Raw genomic sequence first — 20,224 nt, forward strand, 5'->3', positions numbered from 1 at the left:
ATGATATGCAGCAGATGTGTGAGTTCACCTCCTTTAATGCTAAGCCTAGCCCTGGATTAGAAACACACTGTGTGAGAGTGAGATGTGAAAGAACAGGTATTTTTATCTGCTACAGTGTTCAACACAGTTTCATAGATTTTTTTTTTTAGTTTGGCTTGACTGATAAATAGGTTTCAGGAGTAATCTGATTTACATGGTCAATTGACTTTGTACTCCATTAAACTGTAGAAATCAAGATTTATGTGTGTTTGGCCCTGTCTATTCTGCTTATCAACCTAATGATTAATCACTGCCTCGCTGTGCCATCAGTTCACCTCGGATCTGTTTACACACTGTTTTCTAATAATGCTGGTTTTGAACTAGAAACCCATTGTGTACGTTGCGTACATTACTTGTGTGTATTGACATGATCTCAGTGGTGAAGAGTAATGTTGAATCTCCAATTCATGTATAAAAGAGCTAATCAACTCTGAATGATGCCACTGATGAATGAAGATTTCCCTGCAGTGAGGATAAAAGAGGGAAACATGCCAATCAATTGGTCCTTACACTGTTGCTGTTTTTCTTGTAAAAGCTTTACGATGATGTGAATTATTCATTTAATGTTTCATGTCTGTGAAATGGAGCTTAAGTAGTTTCATGGGTGATTTTTTTTTTATTATTAAGTCAGGACTGAGTGGAAAAAAATCGATTTGCATCTTGGATTTATCAGGATTCTCTCTTGAAAGATTGTGTCTCGATGCAGAAAAGTCAGTAATTTAAATTTAAAACACTGTTATTGACATTATAATCACCTTTATCAATTTTGCAAAGACTGCCAGGCTGAACGTTCTTTACAGCTGAATAATTGGATGGTGAAACATAATAGACATAAACATGTGCGTCATGTTTTCGTTCTAAATTAGGCTACTTGGCGAGGATGGCTGAGCGTGAGTGAAGATGATGGAATTAAATTATTCTGTTTGTTTTAATTATGGATGAGAACAAATGCTATGTTTTACAATTAATAAGAAGTCACACAGAAAATATAAATCACTAGAGATGCACAATTGCAATTTTCTTGGCTGATTCTGATTTACAATTTTTATTTTATTTATTTATATTGTTTTAGCTTGACCTGCTGATTTTGACTTTGGCCAGCTCCAATTTTCTTCCCAAGAACTATAATTGACAGCATACACAATCAAGTCGGTCCATCACCATAAATCACAATGGAAATGCCTTGATACTGGGCTGTGGCTGAGGAGGTTCAGCGGTCGTCCACCAATCAGAGGGCTGCATCCTGCAGTCTACATGTCTTGGGCAAGATACTGAACCCCAAATTGTTCCCGGTTGCTCTTCCATCACTGTGTGATTGTTTATGAGTGGTTATTGCTCCTGATGAGCAAGTGGTACCTTGCATGGTGGCCTCTGCCACACGTGTATGTGTATGAATGTGTGTGTGAATTGCTGAATGCTTGTGAAGACTTGTGTTGTAAAACACGTGGTTGGTCAGACCATCTTAGCCTCTGGATCATTAGGTGTGCTGAGATTCCCCCCCTTACTTGCTTCCAGGTCTGGTCAGGCATCCGGCCAATGACCACACCCCATGGAGTTGTGGAAATGGATGTGATAGTCATCGCTGCATTCTGACTCACATCCTTTTATTTTTGCTCTAACAGGGGTCCAGTGTGTGGGGAAGACCTTATGAGGTGAAGAAAGCCCAAGGAGGCCACTGGGGTTCATCTGCTATCCATTAGCCTGAACCCTGACTGACCCTGCTGCCTACTTCCTGTTCCCCATCACTTCAAGAGGAGGCTGGGCTCCCTCTGGGTGCAAGAAAACACCATGTGCCAAAACTGGAGAGGACTTAGCACTGCCCCATAGACAGCCAAGCCTCTTGTTAACCTTCCCCTCTAGTCTGAGGACCCTTTTTATCCTCTACGTTGTAGCAGCCAAGATGAAGAAGGTGGGAGGATGGTCAGCAGAGGACGTCTCTGATTGGCTGAGCAAAGAGGGGATGCCGGAGTACATAGATGCCCTCTGTCAGATGGATGGCCCTTCTCTGCTCACGCTCACCGAGGCAGATTTTAAGATGCCTCCCCTCTCGCTGGTGTCTTCTGATGGTGGGCAGCAGATGTTGGAGAGACTGGAGACGCTGCAGATAGAGACTCATATCGAGGCTCACAAAAACGGCCATGCCAACGGGCATGCTGGTGGTCTACCTAACGGAACTAGCAAGCCTCAGAGGAATGGCACATTGGGGATGAAGGACTTCAGAAAAGAGATGGTCCACATCCCTATCCCTACAATGGAAAAGACACGCTCCTCGTTCCCCGCTGAGTGGGGGAAGACGGGCATAGCGTTTGTCTACGCAGTGGTGTGCTTTGTCACCACCACTGTCGTCATTTCAGTGGTCCATGAGCGAGTACCTCCAAAGGAGCATACCCCACCACTGCCTGATAAATTCTTTGACATGTTTAACAGGGTGGAGTGGGCCTTCTCCATCTGTGAGATAAATGGCATGCTGCTGGTGGGACTTTGGCTTATTCAGTGGACTCTCCTCAAATACAGGTACAGTCTAGTTTAATCACTAAAATCTTTTTTAGTTAAATGCAAGTACATTATCATATCATTCATTTTTGTCTTTTCTTTCCAGGTCAATTATAGGCAGGCGTTTCTTTTTCATTGTGGGCACACTTTATTTGTACCGATGTATTACCATGTACATCACCACTCTGCCTGTTCCTGGGATGCACTTCAAATGCTCTCCAAAGGTACAATACACACACACTTTCATTTCTCGTCATTATAGGTCAGGTGCGCATGCCAGGTCTTTTTCTTACTTACCTGCTTTCGGCATCATCGTGCTGCTGAATGGGCAACTTCAGGAAAAAAAAATCTCTTTTGCAAGCTGAAAGCCTCTGAGTGCTCTCCACTGACCACTGATTGTGAGATGTGTGTCCATTTTTTTGTGTTGGCTTCACTTTTTTTGTAGTTCCTATTAGATAATGCTGCAATTGTTCTATCAGGAGAGCAGCTTCATATCCTTTTTATTGAAAGCCACTGTACAGCATTTCCTGTTGGGTAATGGCATTTTGCTCATAGGAAATTAAAACAATCCTGGTGAAAATAGATGATAAAATAAATGCAGTCTGTGTGGCCTCTATTCATCCCTTAACTCTGAAAACATTTGCATGCTTGTAGTAGGAATCGACCAATTATTGGTGGGCTGATTATTGCATCTGGTATTCACTATCTGAGTCTGTGTTTTGTTTTGTTGTTGTTATTTTGTTTTGTGTCAGATTGCTGATAAAAATAAACGTATTTAAAAATGGGTTACTTTGGCTTTGATGCTAAATAATAATAGAGTATTACTAATGCTTCCTTTTACAGCTCCCTAATTCCTAAGTCTTTACCCCCGTAAATTATCTTATCTTATTCAGTAATTACCACTGGTAATAAGTAGGTAATTACAGAACAGCTTCAGCTAATTACAAAGATAAATCTCCACTAGTATCCAACATGTATTAATTTAATTACTCTGATATAGTTACATTTTTTTTTCATTTTCCATTTAACTAATGCCTTTATTGTTTGATTCTCTTTCCTGTACTTGTTGCATCTTGAGCTGTTGTAACAAGTGAATTTCCCCGTTGTGGGATAAATAAAGCCTATCTAATCTAATCTAATCTAATCACACCTCTTAGGAAAGTAGGTACCAATTACCCATCAATATTAAGTAACAGTTATAGTCATCCAAGGTTTATGTTGGTATCAGCCCAAGTTTAAGTATGTTCTAACAAGAAAATAATACAGTACTTTTCAATAAATTACTTTGTCTTAAATAATTATTGTTCATGGCTACTCCCATTTCTTTCTAAGCTAAAACTGGACTGCAAAAGGAAGCCTTGTTTGTGTCCATTTTTTCCATCCAATAATATACTATAATTTACTATATATTTACTTAATAAGTACATAGCAATCAGGGGACTCTAAAAGGTCTACTGAAGGGCTACTGAAGGGCTACTGAAGTGTTGATAATCTGAATTAGCAAAGAAGCTAGTAACTGAAGTTACCAAATAAATGTGCTGGACTAAAAGTGAGAGAAAATGTAAATCCTCAAAAGTGTATTAATGTACAGTACTGAGTAAATTGTTCTGTTACATACCATCACTGGTTATTCTAAATGTCATTAAGATTTTCATCTTTAATACAAGTGCACAGTATATCTGCTTTAAATATTGGCTATGGGTGTCATTGAGTACTAATAATAGGTATCAGCATTGGCCTGAGAAAAAAAAACATATTGGTCGATCTCTTTCTTGTAATGCTCTGCTAGAACATAAAGTACTAGCAATAGTAGAGTAAGTAAGTAAAGCATACGCACTCATCATAACAGTGAACTGAAGGACACCCAGTGGTGTAGGCCTCCATGGTGTAAGGTTAGGGAAAATCAGTTTTCAGGCAACTCAACTTTCTGTTACAGATAAAACTGTCAGAACTGTTAAATGGCTGAGGGAAATATAAGGATTAAGTTGACTTTCAAGGAAAAGTCATTATCATGGTCAAAAGGAACCAGCTGCTTCCTTCTTTGGAAGAATAATACAGGTTGTTTAGGTTAACAGATCACTCATTTACATGAGGATTTGCATTTTGAGCTTGTTTTTAATTCAACACTACTACTAATCTTAATCTAAAGGAAATATTAGGGGATGATCTGCATGTATTTTATGGGTTAATGGTTATTTGACAGATGAGGATTTTATTTATAAAACATGTAGTTTAACCCTACAGCATTACACACTTTTACAATACTCTCTTAAGTAAAGCATCAGCATACCTGTAACTGGTCCTCATGTGAGATCACCCTGCATCTTTTGTAGAGAAGCGAGAGAATTTGATGTGTTTTAAAAAATGTTTTAAAAAAGAAAGCAAATGCAGTGTAAAATGATCTCCAAAGCAATGGAAAAATAATTTAAGAGACGTGTCGTGGTATCACAGTTGAATACAGACTCGATGGAAAAATTGATAGCAGCTGTCCTCACCTTTTGCCATGAAGAAATGAATGCAGCTGTCTGGATTAATTCAAATTGTGCTGCCTTTTCCTCTCTCTCTTTCACACACATCATGTGTTCCTTTATCCTCCATGGTCAGTTATGATACTTTCATTAATAATCTAAAGATGATCTCATGAATGTCTGTGTTCCTTTTTTTATTTCAGCTTCTCGGGAACTGGGAGGCACAGATAAGGAGAGTAATGAAGATGATTGCTGGTGGGGGCCTATCAATCACAGGTTCTCACACCATGTGTGGAGACTATCTGTACAGCGGCCACACTGTCATGCTAACGCTAACGTACCTCTTCATCAAGGAGTGTAAGTTCCACTGTGTTTATACTACAGTTTAATTAAGGACTAACAGAACGGTTTTACCTCTACACCACATATGATGCTCAGTTTACATTGTTTGTTTTTAGTCAAATGCAGCAGATGATTTTGACAAAATCATCTACCATAATCTAGTGCACCTTTCTTTCAGAAGGTCAGGTGTCATGAGAGTGATACAAATCAGAAATGGTGATTGGACGTTTAACCATGGACGTTCTCCAATTGTATTAGATTTGATTTTGGTATTAAGACTTATCTCAACGTTTGCTCCATTTCATAACTCATGTTTAAGGTCCCTCCCCACGACCTGCAGTGTCATCGGTATGTCCCTGATAAAGGGTAGTACTGCTTGGCTTTCTCAAAGCTTCTCTAAATAGTGTCAGGAAATGTAGACACAAAGGAAATGAGTGTTGGTTTAACCATGTTAAGACATAACCTCATTCTCTGTTCCTCATTTCCATTATCTTGCACACCCACTCGTTTCATTGCCAACCACATGGGTCAGACGTTATAGCACTTTAACTGCTTGGTCAAGTAGTAGACATTATCAAGTTTCTCATGCAAGCTTTGAGTCAACAGTTCTTTCCGTCTGTGACTTCACATGGTACTGAGATGATTTTCCACCAGGTTTGTGCTGACAGACCTAATTGATATAGCAGTGACATCTAGTGGTGAAAAGAGAGCAGAGGAAGCCTATTGGCCCATTTAAAGAGTATTCATCGTCTTCTTTAGAGTTGATACTGTTGGGTTTAATCTATGTCATCGCTGTCTCTGATTGGCAGATTCCCCCAAGCGGTTCTGGTGGTACCACTGGTTTTGCTGGACCTTGAGTGCTGTGGGGATTTTCTGCATCCTTCTGGCACATGACCACTACACTGTGGATGTGGTGGTTGCATACTTTATCACTACACGCCTCTTTTGGTGGTACCACACCATGGCCAACCAGCAGGTGAGTTATGTCTACTTATGTTGCATAGAGCATTGGTTTCGTGTTAAGCTCCAGTGGTCACCAGATGTTTATAGAAAATAAGATTGAATAAAAATCTTTAGACTGGGAATAGTTTTACTGGGGATATTTGCCTCAAATGTAATTTTATTGAGTGTGTTTCTACGATTCAAAGTGTTTGTGCATAAGATAAGATAAGACACGCAAAGAATCCCTCTTTTTTTATTTTGACCCTTTCAGGATGTTCAAAGTGAACTGAAAGTCCCAGTGCGATAGGGGTCAGGGCAGGGGGTCCAACCTGATAACTCTATGGGGTCATGACTCAGTAAGTTGGAGAATGGCTGACATAGAGTATGAACACAGACGATGTTCTAGGTGGGAAAACATGGCATGTGAGTTCCTGCGTTCTCAGCCCGTTGCAGATAATATAGATTGTTGAACCATCTCCACATGTTTTTGTCAGTGCTGTTAGTTAGCAACTTGTATTTCAGCTATTTCTGGAATTATCAAGTCTTAAAATTCTGTGCTTGTAGTTGGCAGTAAAAAATTAAATGCTTCTTGTATAAAGGGTTGGGCAGCACGACAAAATAAACTGCGACTATCTCATACTTGAAAGTCTTTTTTGGCTCCAGTGTATCATGTGATGTTGTAATTAAACGGTTCGGCCACTACGAAAGTAGGCTTCAAAGCGTCGTGTTCTTCCTGGGGGCTTGGTATCTGTACGCTTTAATATGAAGCTACAGCTGGCAACTGAAGCTGATTAAACTGATTAGCTTAGCTTAGTTAATGACTGGAAATAGTTTGGCACAATAACTCTTTTACTGCATGACCTAACCTGTTGCTTTTGTATGACGTATGATGTGTCAATTAGTGAGCTTGAAATGAGCTGGTAGGCAAAATTTTGCACAAGGCCAGGCTGCTGACAGATGAGTCATGAATCTCTTATCAATCTTCTTATGTAACTCTTGGCAATAAAGAAAATAAGCATATATGTTTAAATGTATATTCTGTTTATACCTGTGGAACTACAGTGTGACGAAGTATCTTTAGTTTTCAGATATTTCATTTGCTGGATTATCCAAATGAATAAATTTCCATTATTTTACCTGTAAATGATCTACCAAGTACAGCATTGTATCTGATTTCCACCTGTCCACTCCTGTCACTGTTTTTATCTGCACTTAAAGGAGTCCATGTGAAAGTACAGCTGACACAATGTGAAATGACAGTAGACCCTGAATAATTTGTATTAAATTGTTGGAAACATTAACGAACTGTCAATTTAATGTGCATCAGGTATTTAACAATCCCACTAACAGTATCTATGTGTTCTGTTTCAGTCACTGAAAGAGACGTCACAAAGTAACCCGTTCTCACGGGTGTGGTGGTACAGAATGTTCCTATACTTTGAGGAGAACGTCAACGGTACGGTCCCTCGCAACTATCAGGTGCCGTCGTCATTGCGAGCGTTGCCGTGGAATCGAGGTGTGAAGTACAGCAAACTGGACATTCAGTGACCCTCATCATGGCGAAGCGGGCAAGGACTATGACTTCCAAAAGTGCTGTTTTTACCTGTGGAAGATGGCACTGTTCAGTGTAGCGCGCTGTCCTTTCACCTCTAGTAACAGACACATCCCTGTCCAAATGGGTAGCACTGTGACCCACCTAGTATTTTTTTTCTCCGTGTGTAAACATATATATATTATTTTTGTTCTCTCTCGTCCTCTTTCTCCTCTGTTGTTTTCGTCAACACAGAGCACTAATTTATATTTGTTTTGTGTCTATTCCTCGTCATGGGCCACATGACAGTTTCTGCTTTTGTAGCAGATCTTGAAGCATTTCGACAAACTTCTAAAACTCAACGCTTTTGGCCATAAGGACTCAATAACGTTTTTTCCCTCTCTGCACAAACCATAGTTAACGTCTTCATGTTCTTACAAGCTTTTTAGTGCAAATGTTGTCAATCAAAGGCGTATTTGATAACCAAAATGCCATAAGCTTTTTCCTTCTTCTTCTTCTTTTTTTTTTTTATAGATTACTTTTTGTAAACTGTCCTTGCTAAAATGAGTCAAAGGTGCAAAAAATACTTTTTTTAAGTATGTCAAACTTTATTTTTCAAAAACAAATGATGTCCAAGAAAAGATTTTTAGATTTTTACCTTTTTCAAGATGGATAACTGAGAGCATAAGAAACTAATGTGGTATAACATTATTCCAGTGCCTTTCTTAGCTTGATTGTAAAACAGTTCAAGTACTATGTGTCTTGTGTCACCCTGCCGCGGCTGTGACCACACCGCGGTACGAGGTGGTACTTAGTTAACAGTCTCGTTCCCATGAATGTAAAAACAACTACGCCAGCCTTACCAGAAAATTGGTTTTCTCAAAATTAAGTGCAGTGAGTGAAATGTCCCGTTTATTTATTGATGCTTTATGATGTCAGTTTGTGTTTAGTTGGTTAATGCTGTTCTAACAGGAGAAAATGACTGTTAATTGTGTTGTTTTATGTCCATAACATCTCATTTTTTTTACCAATCAGTCTTTAACCAACACCAGCCATGTTCAAAGCCCGATCATTGATAGTCAGTCATCAGCTAGTTTTCCTTTCCAACAATATCTGCTAAACATCACTGCCTGATTGGAGACTGCATAAGAAATGTCTCTGAGGTGCAGAGTTAAGTTATTCTGGACCTCACACTCGTTTGCATCATTGTCGCATCTGTTTGCTCAGGAGATAACAAGCCCCTCTTTTGCTCCCAACATCGGGCCCCATTTTGAAATTAGAATTTTCCTTGTTGCTGTCTCGTCTCGTAACCTTTTATTGTGATGAGATCTAGAGGAAAATATGACATGAGTTGTGAAAACAAGCTTCAGGCAAAGTTTCTGAGCATGTCTGTGATGAATCTGCTTTGTTTAGTTTGTCTTGTGCTAAATCAAGCTGCTACCTTACAGTTAAAGGTCAGTGTATCTCCTACACCACATCCTCGAGGTAGCTCAACATGGTACATGTGTGTGGGGAACAAGCTGAAGCATGATGCACAGAGCTCCTGATATATCTGGACATATGTGTGCAAACAGGACTTTGATTTCCATGAATGTGAAAATGCGTCCTTATTGATGATCCTAATCATATACATGTCAACTTGTTTTGTTATTTTTATATGCTTTTCTTTGTGTAACTATGACTGAACTGTAAAAAAAAAAAAGAAGTATTGCACAAGTTCATCTATTGGGAAAGATTAACTCATTATGTGAAATTTCAAATAAAACTGATTACTTTTGAAGACAAACTGCACTAAGCTTTAGATTATAAGACCTCCAGATAATTAATAATATTGATCATGTGACTAATTTCTTTAAACCAAGGGGGAAGTGAGGATGTAACATTATTTTCAACGATGAAGAGTCTAGATGTATGAGACAAATTACAGCACAGGCTTTACCTCCTTCCTGTAGCATTGTCCAATCATTTCACCCCTACAGAGAGTGGTGAGTCGGTCTTTAAGAGCACAGCAGGTTCCTCACATGCGACCATATTTTGATTCAAGATGGCGTTCGAGGAAATGGTCCGGTTGTGGCTCTCTAGTGATGTTTGAGGGCTTTCATTGGAGTTAATGTTCATCTTCTAGTTTGCCAATCATGTTCTTGTTTTCGTTTTTTTTTTTTTGTCTCTAAGAAATGAAAGTTGTATGTTTCTCTGTAAACTTCTCACCCTCTTTGTCCCTTTTTTGTGCATATACCAGATGTTTGTAAGATATGATAAAGGATTCTACTTGGGATGCTTTTGAATAAAACATTTTACAATAATGTATGTGATTTACCGCGAGTCCCTTTCATTCTCCATTGTGATTGTGCCTAAAGATGACATCATGGCAGATCCACTAACAGCCAGCAGATGGACACATTGAGTTAAAGTGAGTGGTGGCTTCTTCCAAAAACTGTTTTTCTTCCACTATGTATTTAGATTTAATTCAAACATGTCAAACTTTGGTCTCTATTAATCCACTCAGTTGTGAACAGTCAACTGAGCATGAGGTTTCTGAATAAACACACACTGCCTACACACACTTAGACTTATTCACAGTTTTCCTCTCTAATACATACATTATAGTAATGACTAAAAGTGGCTGAAATCTGCCTGTCACATTGAATATTCATTACTATATGTTAAAGCTTGGAGAAAAGCATTGCTAGGTGTTATTTATTATTCATTTAACAAACTGTCTTCATGCATGTCTTCATCATCACTTCATCATTCAAATGTTTGTCCTGTTTGGTGCACTGATATGTGGGGCACCACTGATTCTCGACCACTGGAAAGATTACAGACTAGGGCTGCACAACATGGATTTTTGCAGATATTTTCCAACTCATTTTAGCTGATTGCTCATGCTGATATATGCACATTTTATCTTCCACCTAATTGCAGAGAACATTAAGTCTCTGCTGCTGTGGACTTAACAAATTTTTACTTCCCTCAAGGAGATTACGTTTTTATTATTGTTATTATTATTATTATTGTTATTGTTATTGTTATTATTATTATAATACTAGTATTATTGTTATTACTGCTGTGAAAACTGCAACGATTGATCGATTAGTTGTCAATTGTTATATTAATCGCAAACTATTTTGAAAACACAATAAAGCTGCTGGTTTTAGTTAACTTCCTGTCTGTTTTGCAGTTAGCAGCCCCCTCCCTCCTCTCTATGCACCACATGTTCATGACTTCTTTCTTTTATTTCGTGGCAGCTCTTTTCTCTTTCTTTTCTTCAAGTGTTTTTTCATCGCTTGGCCTGTTTGGTGGTATAAGCCTTCACCAGAAGCGCTGGAATTGGCAGCACTCCAGTTCCGCCACTGTCAGTGTAGGTACCAGAACAGGAGGATCGGATCAGGACCGCCTCTTTCTGGAGTTCTCTGTCCTGATTGGATAAAGTGGGCAGGGATACTGAAATTTCTTTTCTCTTTTACTGCCTGAGCACGGGGAGGAGAGACATGGGTTACTGACCAAACACTCTATAACAGTAATAACAGCTTTTTAACATTTATTCAAATAAGAAAATAATGCTTACAGCAGCTTTAATCTGTTGGAGTAATTTCAAATTCAATTTCAAAGTTAATATTCTGTGATTGTGGCTTCTTAAATGTGTATATTTTCTGGTTTCTTTACTCCTCTATGATGGGCAGACTAATACTGTATCTTTGGGTTGCAGACAAAAGAAGACGTTTGAGGACATCATCCTGTGCTTTAGAAAAACACTGATTTACATTTTTCACAATTGTCTGACATTTTATAAACCAAACAACTAATTGATCAGTAAAGAAAATAACTGCCAATGAAAATAATTGTTAATTGCAGCTCTAATCCCTGATACGTACCAGACCAAACACAAAATCTCTTGTGTGAAACATCCCCAACAGTTCAGACTTTGTGTTCACCAGGACCGTCACTCAAAGTAAGACACTGAGTGAAAAACAGCTTTTCTGGGTCTTTAAGGCAGCCAATATTTAAAGCTGGCATCTGACTTTCTCTCAAGTTTACTCAAGCGGTAAAACTGTGAACGTACACTTGGAAGCCAAACAAAAAAGTGGCCAAAATTGTTTTCAGCTTGCAAATGATTAGAGGAGTGATCCGGTGCTGATTATTGTCTGGTCTCACTATGACAGCCTCTAGAGATCCGAGAGATCCAAATAAAACTAATTAGATCATGACCTCAGCTGCTGATAAATTGTTGCTGAGGGGTTTGAGTCACCTCCGGCATTTCCTGCAGTTGCCTGCTGAAGGAGAAAGAGGGCCCTCACACTTCCTTGGATGAAAAGGGGCATATATTTATCTCAAGCTGGTTCCTCGGCCAGCTGGAGAATTCTCTGGCACTCTGGAGAGCGTCGGCCGGCCAGCCAAGACGAACTCCCACACACTACTACTGTACACAGTCAGAAGAGGGAGGAGGGAGAGTGAGGGGTGAGTCTGAGCTTTAAACATCTTCCAGTTTCAGCTGACTTCATTAAATAGGCCAGAGTGATGCTCTCAAGATAGTTCTCAGCTTAATGCGGCTGAAAATATTTTAATTATGCAGGTGTGCAGTCTGTGCCGTGGACAGAAAACAGACAGTGTTCTTAATTACTGTCACCTTTCATTGGATTTGAGAGTTCGAGGTGGTAAAATACTTTGTGTTCTGCACTTTCTTCTGACTCAGGTAGTTACAGTTGTTAGATATAACTCAAGTCATATCCTGTTAATGATTTTACAACATGACTAATGTGTTACTATGTGTATACGCAGCCTGTTTTCCAATCTGGTCACTCTTTATGCCATGTTGTCTATCAATTATTCTCCTATGGAAGAAATGTTCTACTCCATCTGTGAAGATACATAATAACTTAATTTTTACATCACAATGCACTTTCTTTTGCCATCGTGCAGCTGACCCTCCCTTAAGGCCCTGAAGCCAAGAGAAACAAGTCTGATTCATGGGTTCACAAACAAATTCTCTTCTATTCTCAGCAGTGATGTGGTCTTTATCCATAATACCATACTTAGTCCTTGAAGATATGTTGTCGAGTGCAAATGGAGTTTCGTCTATTAATGGATGGCTTGGAAAGTGGGTGGTATGAAAAAAAGAGGGATCTGGGTAATAAAACTGCCATGGTGTACACAATCATGTTCTGGACTGTGTTCCTCAGCCTGTCCTGTGCTTGTACTGGTGATCGTAAATGGAAACAAAGACACATTTACACACATAAAGTCCATTTATTGTTCTGTCTTGTAAAATTGTATTAGTTATCAGTTTGAACATGGAATTCCAGCTCGTCTCTTTGTGTTCAATCATTGTTGTAGTGCTGTGGAGAGTTTCTGCAGCACATGTGAATGAGGATATACTCAGTGTTGTGTTTCTGACTACCTGGCAATTGATAATCCATTACTTTCTTTTTGCTCTGTTTTTGGTCTGCAGACTCCTGGGGGAAATATCTGGCTCTCTAACTGTTCCACAGTGTTTACCAGTTAGCTACCAGTTAAGGGTGTAATTTGTAAGAAATGACAAGGATTCGAATACTAGACTTGCCCCTCTCTGCTGTAGCTATTGTACCTTTCCTGTAGCAACAAGCTGCCATTAGCAAGTAAGCTAGCTCAGTTAACCATGGATCCTCAGCAACCTCAGACCACAGGAATCAGGGCTCAGTCAACTGGCCTCCCGGTGAACACACCAGACAGGGACTGGACACAACCTCCGAGATACCAGTTTAAAGACAGAGGACGGAGGCGATTTACAGCGGCTCTGAGAAAGTGTCAGACATCAACTGCAGGGGAAAATGGTGAATTGAGGATTTATTTCAATCAAACCAGTCTTTTATGTTGAGTTTGAATGAAATGTGTTTTTCGATGAGTTAACAAGGCAGTTAAGCTCTTCTTAGTTTGGTAAAAGGGAGAAACTTGGTTTCAGATGGTGTACAGTTGTGTTTTTCTGTTTAGTAATCAAATTATGTGTAACAATATTTCCTTTCTTGACATTCTGTGAGTTTATTTAGTTTATTTACTAGAATTAGTAACAAGCTAGTCGCTTTTACATCTCCCAACTGAAGCTACTGGTCGTGGCTAGTTGGTTAGCACGCTAACTTTAGTAGATATCTCTGCAACTCAAGATCAATGTCTGACATAACATTGACACTGTTGTTTCTTTATCCTCTATTGATAATATAAGTTATTTTTTTTTAAATGATTTAAACTACAATTCTGGGCATTTCTGACAAATTGGCCCTTTGACTGTGTCTGTCTGCTGTTTGATGCTGAGCAGGTAGTCTACAGTGAGACTTTAGAGTTTTCACTACCTGCTGCAGCTGGAGATGACGCTATGAGAGTCGCGAGAGCGAACCAAAACTGTAAACTGCGGCAAGGACAACTGAACAATGAACTGAAAGTCAAGTGGAGCTGCCGATTCAGGTGAAAAATACCTGTACATTCATAACGGGGGGAGCTCTTTCACATTGTTATTTAATACATGTTACAATAAAAATGTTGATTATAGCCATTTTTCAGTATACAGCAGCAGCTTGATATTCTCTGTTGTGGTCCCATTTGCTGCAAGCAGGGATTTGAAAGACAGCAAAAAGGCTAAAATAGCAGCTTTCAAAAACTAGGTTTTTATATCTTTTTAAATTTTTTTTTTCAAGGTCAATAGAAAAACAACACTGCACAGTTTGGAGGTTTGATATGATTGAACCACTCGAGGCCGAGAACAAACGTGGCTGTTGCTGCTGAGCATGGTGACGGTTGTAATGATGACAGTTATTTTCATCACACACACCACTATCAGGGCTGGTGAGATATAATGCTGCCCACTCCACCATCAGGGCTCTACACATCTCAAGAGGCGATGAAATGACCAGAGCTTAAAGAGGTGATCATGTCACCCCGCTAACCACAGGAATTTATCCACGCTTCAGAGCTTGCTCATCTCGCCACGCTCTGTCAGTTGGGCCAACACTGCATTGCAGTTTCAGTCCATCTACCACTGGAGAGGTGACTCAGTAACTCGCAGTCATAACAGCCAATCTGACAAGGTGGTGATTTTCAGCGGTGGAGGGCACCCCCGGGCCCCGTGGCACTCTAAGAAGGTCCGAGGCAGGAAGTCAAACTGCAGCTCAGACTACCCTCTGTAAAAAAGAAAGAAGTTTTGGACTGAATCCCTGTCTCAGCTTGAATTGCTTCAGAGAACGACATACTGTGTGATATAACAAAGTCAAAAGTCAACTCGCACCAACTGAGGGGACTCTCTCATGACTGTTGGAAACAGTTTCTGTGCCATCTGTCCACCGCCCTCGCCACTACTGCTGGCACAGCAGACCGAACAAGCGGAGATGTCATCAGTCATCTTGCCACTGTATCTGGAAGGGCCATTTTTAATGCATCATCATCCTTGAACAGACACTTTGATGTCTGGCTGCTGGGTAGTTTATTTTCTTTGAGGGATTTTGGAAATAGGCCACATTGCCGGCAGGTTTGGTCGAGCAGATGGCAGACTGATATCTGTCAGATTCTAGTTGTCAAAATGTCATTTAGATTATTTAGAGACCACACCGCTGCTGAACTGTGACTCAACTGGCATATTTTGATCACAGTAATGTGGGTTTTGTTTGTCCTCCTATTTCAATGATTATACCAATGAATGCTTTACTTTAAAGAGAAACTCATCACCAGGTTGTGGTGTAGGTGTTGTTGGGATTGGTTCACTGACTGTATAAAATATGGACAGAACTCTAGAAAGTGAAGCCAATCTGGAAGTGCCTTAAAGTCAAATTGTATGTAAGCTGATGAGAAAATGACCCTACTTCTCACTTGATTTATAACCCCAGTAAAGAGCTCAAGTGTTCTTCAACACAGCATGATGTTCATTTAGTAAATTATGATCCCATTTAGAGTAAAATAGTCACTACCACAGCATGTCTGCAGGTTTTCAGTCAGATCCAACCAGGAGATCCTAGTCCACAAATCGATGGGTGACATCACAGTGGGGTTACACCTGTAACCACGCCTACCAGTGATGTCATAGGGTCCTGGAGTAGATCTGTACATCAATGCATCAAATTAAAAAAGGGGAGGTCAGAAAAAACAAAAAAATCGGGAGATGTCAAGTCATTCTTTAAAGCTTTGGACCACATGAGGGCAGTGCAACAAGCCTATTATCGTCTCATTATCACCTTATAAAGTTGATGAATCAGAACGTTCTTGCTGAAATCAACTGCGTGGAAACCAAAACAATGAGTTAAAATGCTGTGTAGAGCTGGAGGAAACTGCAAATTTGGCTGGTGACTCCCTCTGTTTCATGACTAAAAGTGACCATTTTCACATTATACATAGACATTTGTTCCACTGTTGATCTAAGAATATTGATTAGAGCAGCTGATCGCCAATAAATATTTGTCATATAATCCAGATGTGGCTAACTTTTCACAGGCAGAGGGCCATGTCTCTTGATATTTTAATCCAGGGCCTCAGGTTTGGAGAGACGACAGGTGAAGGTAGCACCTACATGCATATGCGTCGCTCACAGCCTTATTGAAAAATAAGATTGATCATCTTGCATAACCTGCAAATTCACAACTTCCTGTCAAAGCCCATAATGAAAAGTTAATGTTTCTGAATCCAGAAAATATTAACTTTCCAATCAGCGTACGTTGAGTCAGAATCCAGACCTGAACAGGCTTTGAAAGGCCTATCAGCGGGGAATCAATCAATACAGACAGATTTTAAAATATGGCAGCCGTCTGAGAGCGAACCTTTAATGACTCTCAGTGGGTTTGTGAGCGGCGCTAATGATGATTCTTGGAAATCGCTGTATTCTCATGCTTTGTCTGTCTGTCTGACAGTTACACGTGGATCATTTTCAAACAGCCTCAGAAAGACACAGACGCACAGCAGCCTTTGATCCGAGATGTCATCGTGACTTATTTTAGCTTTGGGGTGGCATTTGGACGCTGTGACAGATGGACAAAGCTTTGGTCAGCCGACGGGGAAACAGGGAAATGTCAGCGATAAGTACAGACTCTTTACAGTCTTATTTAACTCTGTGAGCAGTGTCATAGTAGTTCAGTAAGTTACAGCATTAACAGGGAGAGAATAATGACCATATATAGAGAGCTGAGGCAAAAACCCTGCATGAAGTGTCCTTGAGCAAAATACTGGAGCACTGTCCGCTTCACGGGATGCTCCTCTGAAGAGGTCTCAACCCATCAAACAATCTTCAAGATAACTGTTATTTTGAATCTTTGAAAGTTGCAGACGACACTTTGTTCTGATGCTTTTAAAACACCCAAAAGTAGAGCAGCTTCACTCGCTGTTCCATCTTTATTGTATTTTTTAAAAGCTGATTTATGCACCAATCCTCTAAAGTCCCCTTTGTTAAGTAACCATGCTCTTACCTTGTGCTCTGCTATTTAAAAGTAGAAGCCTGTGTACGAAATACGAAATGTGTGTTTGACAGGACATGAGAGAAACGCTGCAGATGAAATCTATACTGGAGGGAGAGCGTGTCCACTGAGTGATGCTGTTTGTCTTCATGAGCATGCACGAGGTCAAAGGGTTTCCATAATGGAGACCTGCATGGCTGATTTACTGCAGCACACGCAAATGAGGAGTGATCACGCATGCAACATGAAGACTTGGTGTGTGTTTCCCGGCAGCCAGGCCTGAGTAAGGAGCAGATATCTTCAGGCGCTCCTTCGGGCTGAGTCATCCACCAGTTTTTTTTTTTTTCGAACAGTGATGCTCTCATGTAGAAAACAAGAGTCTTGCTTGACTGAATGCAGGGTGACTTTGTTATGTAATAGGGCAAAGATTAATCCAAATTTCTATGAGTAATGTTTTGGTGAATATCCCTCACACTAATGCTCTGCCATGATCTCCAAGAAGAGATGGCCACTCAGCTCATACATATTACACTGGTGAGCAGTTGCCTCTGGAGGCTGGTCCAGTTATTTTGGTTGAGCTCCTCCGGCGCTATGTGATGTGGATTGAAAATGAAGAGGGCGTCGCTGGCTACTAGGCAACTGCCACGAAGCGCAAATTAGCAACAACGCAAGATACGATCTCATTCTCTCTCAGTAAAAATCACTCTTGTCTTTGTTATGCAAATACAGTAAGTACATTTGTGTGATGCACAGTGAGCCAGCAGCTCCTTCTTGCTGAAGGATGGTTTCTGGATTAGACATCAAAGCAGATTGGGCGCATTCAGCTGCCAGAGAAAATTTACGATGCTTTTTCTTCTCTCTTTTTTTTTTTTATCACAGTCACTCAATCTTTCTAACAGAACAACTTGGGAAAACACTCAAAGTCTTTCGGGCCACACTGACTCAACATCAATCTGAACGAGACAAAGAAGCGAAGGAGGAAAACAAAAGATGTTCCGTGGTGGTGTGGTGGTGGTGTGGTGTGGTGTGGTGTGGTGGTGGTGGTGGTGGTGGCGGGGCATCTCAGCATGTGGATGTGACTGAGAGGCAGAGTGTGGGCATTGTTTCTCACGTTTTCCCACCATTGGCTCAGGAGTGACAGCTGAGACAAGAAAACATGTCTCTCCTCCCCCAACTGTTAGCACGCACTGCTATGGGCAAATGTCAGTCAGAGACATCAGCCTTTTGTCTTGAGCGTTAACTGTATCATCTGTATCCGTTGCAGCGCTTGATCTTGAATACAGTCTCATTTCTTCCCTGCTCTTTGTGTTGCTGTTTATCTTTTCCTAATTTTTTTTGTTTACATTTTCAGTTACTCCCCTCGTTGCCTCTCATGGTTCGATCGTTCCATTTATCACCTGACAGCGTTCACTAACAGCTCAAATGACTGCTTTCAGACACTATTTTTACAGCACCTTCCAGTTAGGGTGACTGTAAATAGTTTTATAGTGACGGTGGGGGTTGTTAACCTTGTGTAGTATGTTGACATGCTGCAGGTGGTGGCCTGTTGAATGTCCAGCTGAGTCAGGAATGCGGAGGCCCTTTGGGTGCAAAGCAGGCGGGATCAGCCGTGCAGACAGGTCATGGCTTTCCTGGTAAAATTACTATGTTAAAGGAACAGTTCATCCCAATATCAAAAATGCATATTTTTCCTCTTACCTGTAGTGCTATTCATACATCTTGATTGTTCCAGTGTTATTTGCAGGGTTTTGGAGATGCTTCTAGATGGCACTCAGCTTGTAGTGCAATGCCTCCTTCTAGAAATCATGGCTGTTTCTCAAGATAATCCACAGAGCTTGTTGTTAGAAGTTTTATGTAGGAACTACTTTCTTTTTGACCGAACTACACTAGTCAACCATATCGGCATGCAGAAGGAAGCGTGCATCTCCTCATCAATGAGAGTTCAGCTAACTAAGCTAACTAACATTACAGCTTGACCGTCGGTCAATGTTGGGGTCGTTGTTTAGCGTCTGTGGCTCTAGTTGTGGCTCTGTGTCCTGCACTGTTGGCACTAGTCCGCCCTTGTCGGTGACTTTTCGGACAATTGAGCAAGTGGAATCAGCTGCTTAGCCTGTCTGTGTTCAGCTAAGCAAATCAGTGCGTGAGAAGAGAAACAGCAAAAAAGAAAGGGAGAGCCCCTCGAGCCTGTCGCTTTAGTATCCATTATTTCACCTATTTAGTGCAGTTCCTCCTGATGTTTTGCCTCCGACTCTTCGCCAGTGCCATTTGCAACTTTTTATCAGACATATTCTCGATTAGCAGTGGCTATATTAGGGAGCGTGGTGTCAAAAAAATGCTTCTTTATCATAACAACGGTTTGTATAACCGCAGTCCAGAATCCTCCCTTTTTGAATGACTTACACAGACTACTGCCACCTGGTGGTGTAGAGAATTGTTTCCTCTCTTCGAGCAAGTTGGCTGTGGTGTGTTCAAGTGCAGCTTTTTGGCTGAGACACAGGCGACTTGAGGCAATGTGACAGTCAGCCTTCATTGCCGCTAGTTCTTTGATATGGGTTTGGTGTGTCTGCGCTGCTCTCTTGAGCAGAATGCCAAATGGAATCAGTGTTTGATTTTGGGGAGAACTGTCCCTTTACAGAGCTCTTTATCTTTATCTTTAAGTAATTGTTTAAACAACTTAAAGGGCTTCACAGCGTTCAGCTACAAATCAAAGACAGTCCACGCCCCAGTCTTTAGGTCACATTAGACATCATGAGAGGGTTTACTTCAGTGACAGGCTGAGGATCATCTGAGGACCCTTTCTCGTAAGGCCCTGGGGGTCTCCTACTGATTTATTGCTGTCCCTCTGACTGCCTGTGTCTATCTTTAGCTTTGCAGACTTTTACGAGCTTGTTGAAGTGAAGGCGTGCTGTGGCACTGTTCACGGGGCTCGCTCCAGACGCTTCAACCAACCTCCGCCGTGACTCGTTCCTCTATAGGTTGTGCAAAGCTTGCTTAGTTTACTGGGAACC

The 20,224-nt window shown here is 40.6% G+C and overlaps 1 protein-coding gene across 1 annotated transcript in view; it reads left to right on the forward strand.

Annotated features, from left to right (window-relative positions):
• LOC141009553 (phosphatidylcholine:ceramide cholinephosphotransferase 1-like) overlaps positions 1–10,122 on the forward strand; it is a 28,204-nt gene extending 18,082 nt beyond the window's left edge. Inside the window, exons 2-6 of the mRNA XM_073482205.1 lie at positions 1,662–2,553; positions 2,639–2,756; positions 5,204–5,357; positions 6,152–6,318; positions 7,656–10,122. Coding sequence (XP_073338306.1) covers positions 1,940–2,553; positions 2,639–2,756; positions 5,204–5,357; positions 6,152–6,318; positions 7,656–7,832 — 1,230 coding nt within the window. The 5' untranslated portion in view covers positions 1,662–1,939 and the 3' untranslated portion in view covers positions 7,833–10,122. The remainder of the gene's footprint in view (positions 1–1,661; positions 2,554–2,638; positions 2,757–5,203; positions 5,358–6,151; positions 6,319–7,655) is intronic.
• The last annotated feature ends 10,102 nt before the right edge of the window (positions 10,123–20,224 follow it).

Source organism: Pagrus major, chromosome 15, assembly GCF_040436345.1.
Source record: "Pagrus major chromosome 15, Pma_NU_1.0".
Classification (NCBI taxonomy): domain Eukaryota; kingdom Metazoa; phylum Chordata; class Actinopteri; order Spariformes; family Sparidae; genus Pagrus; species Pagrus major.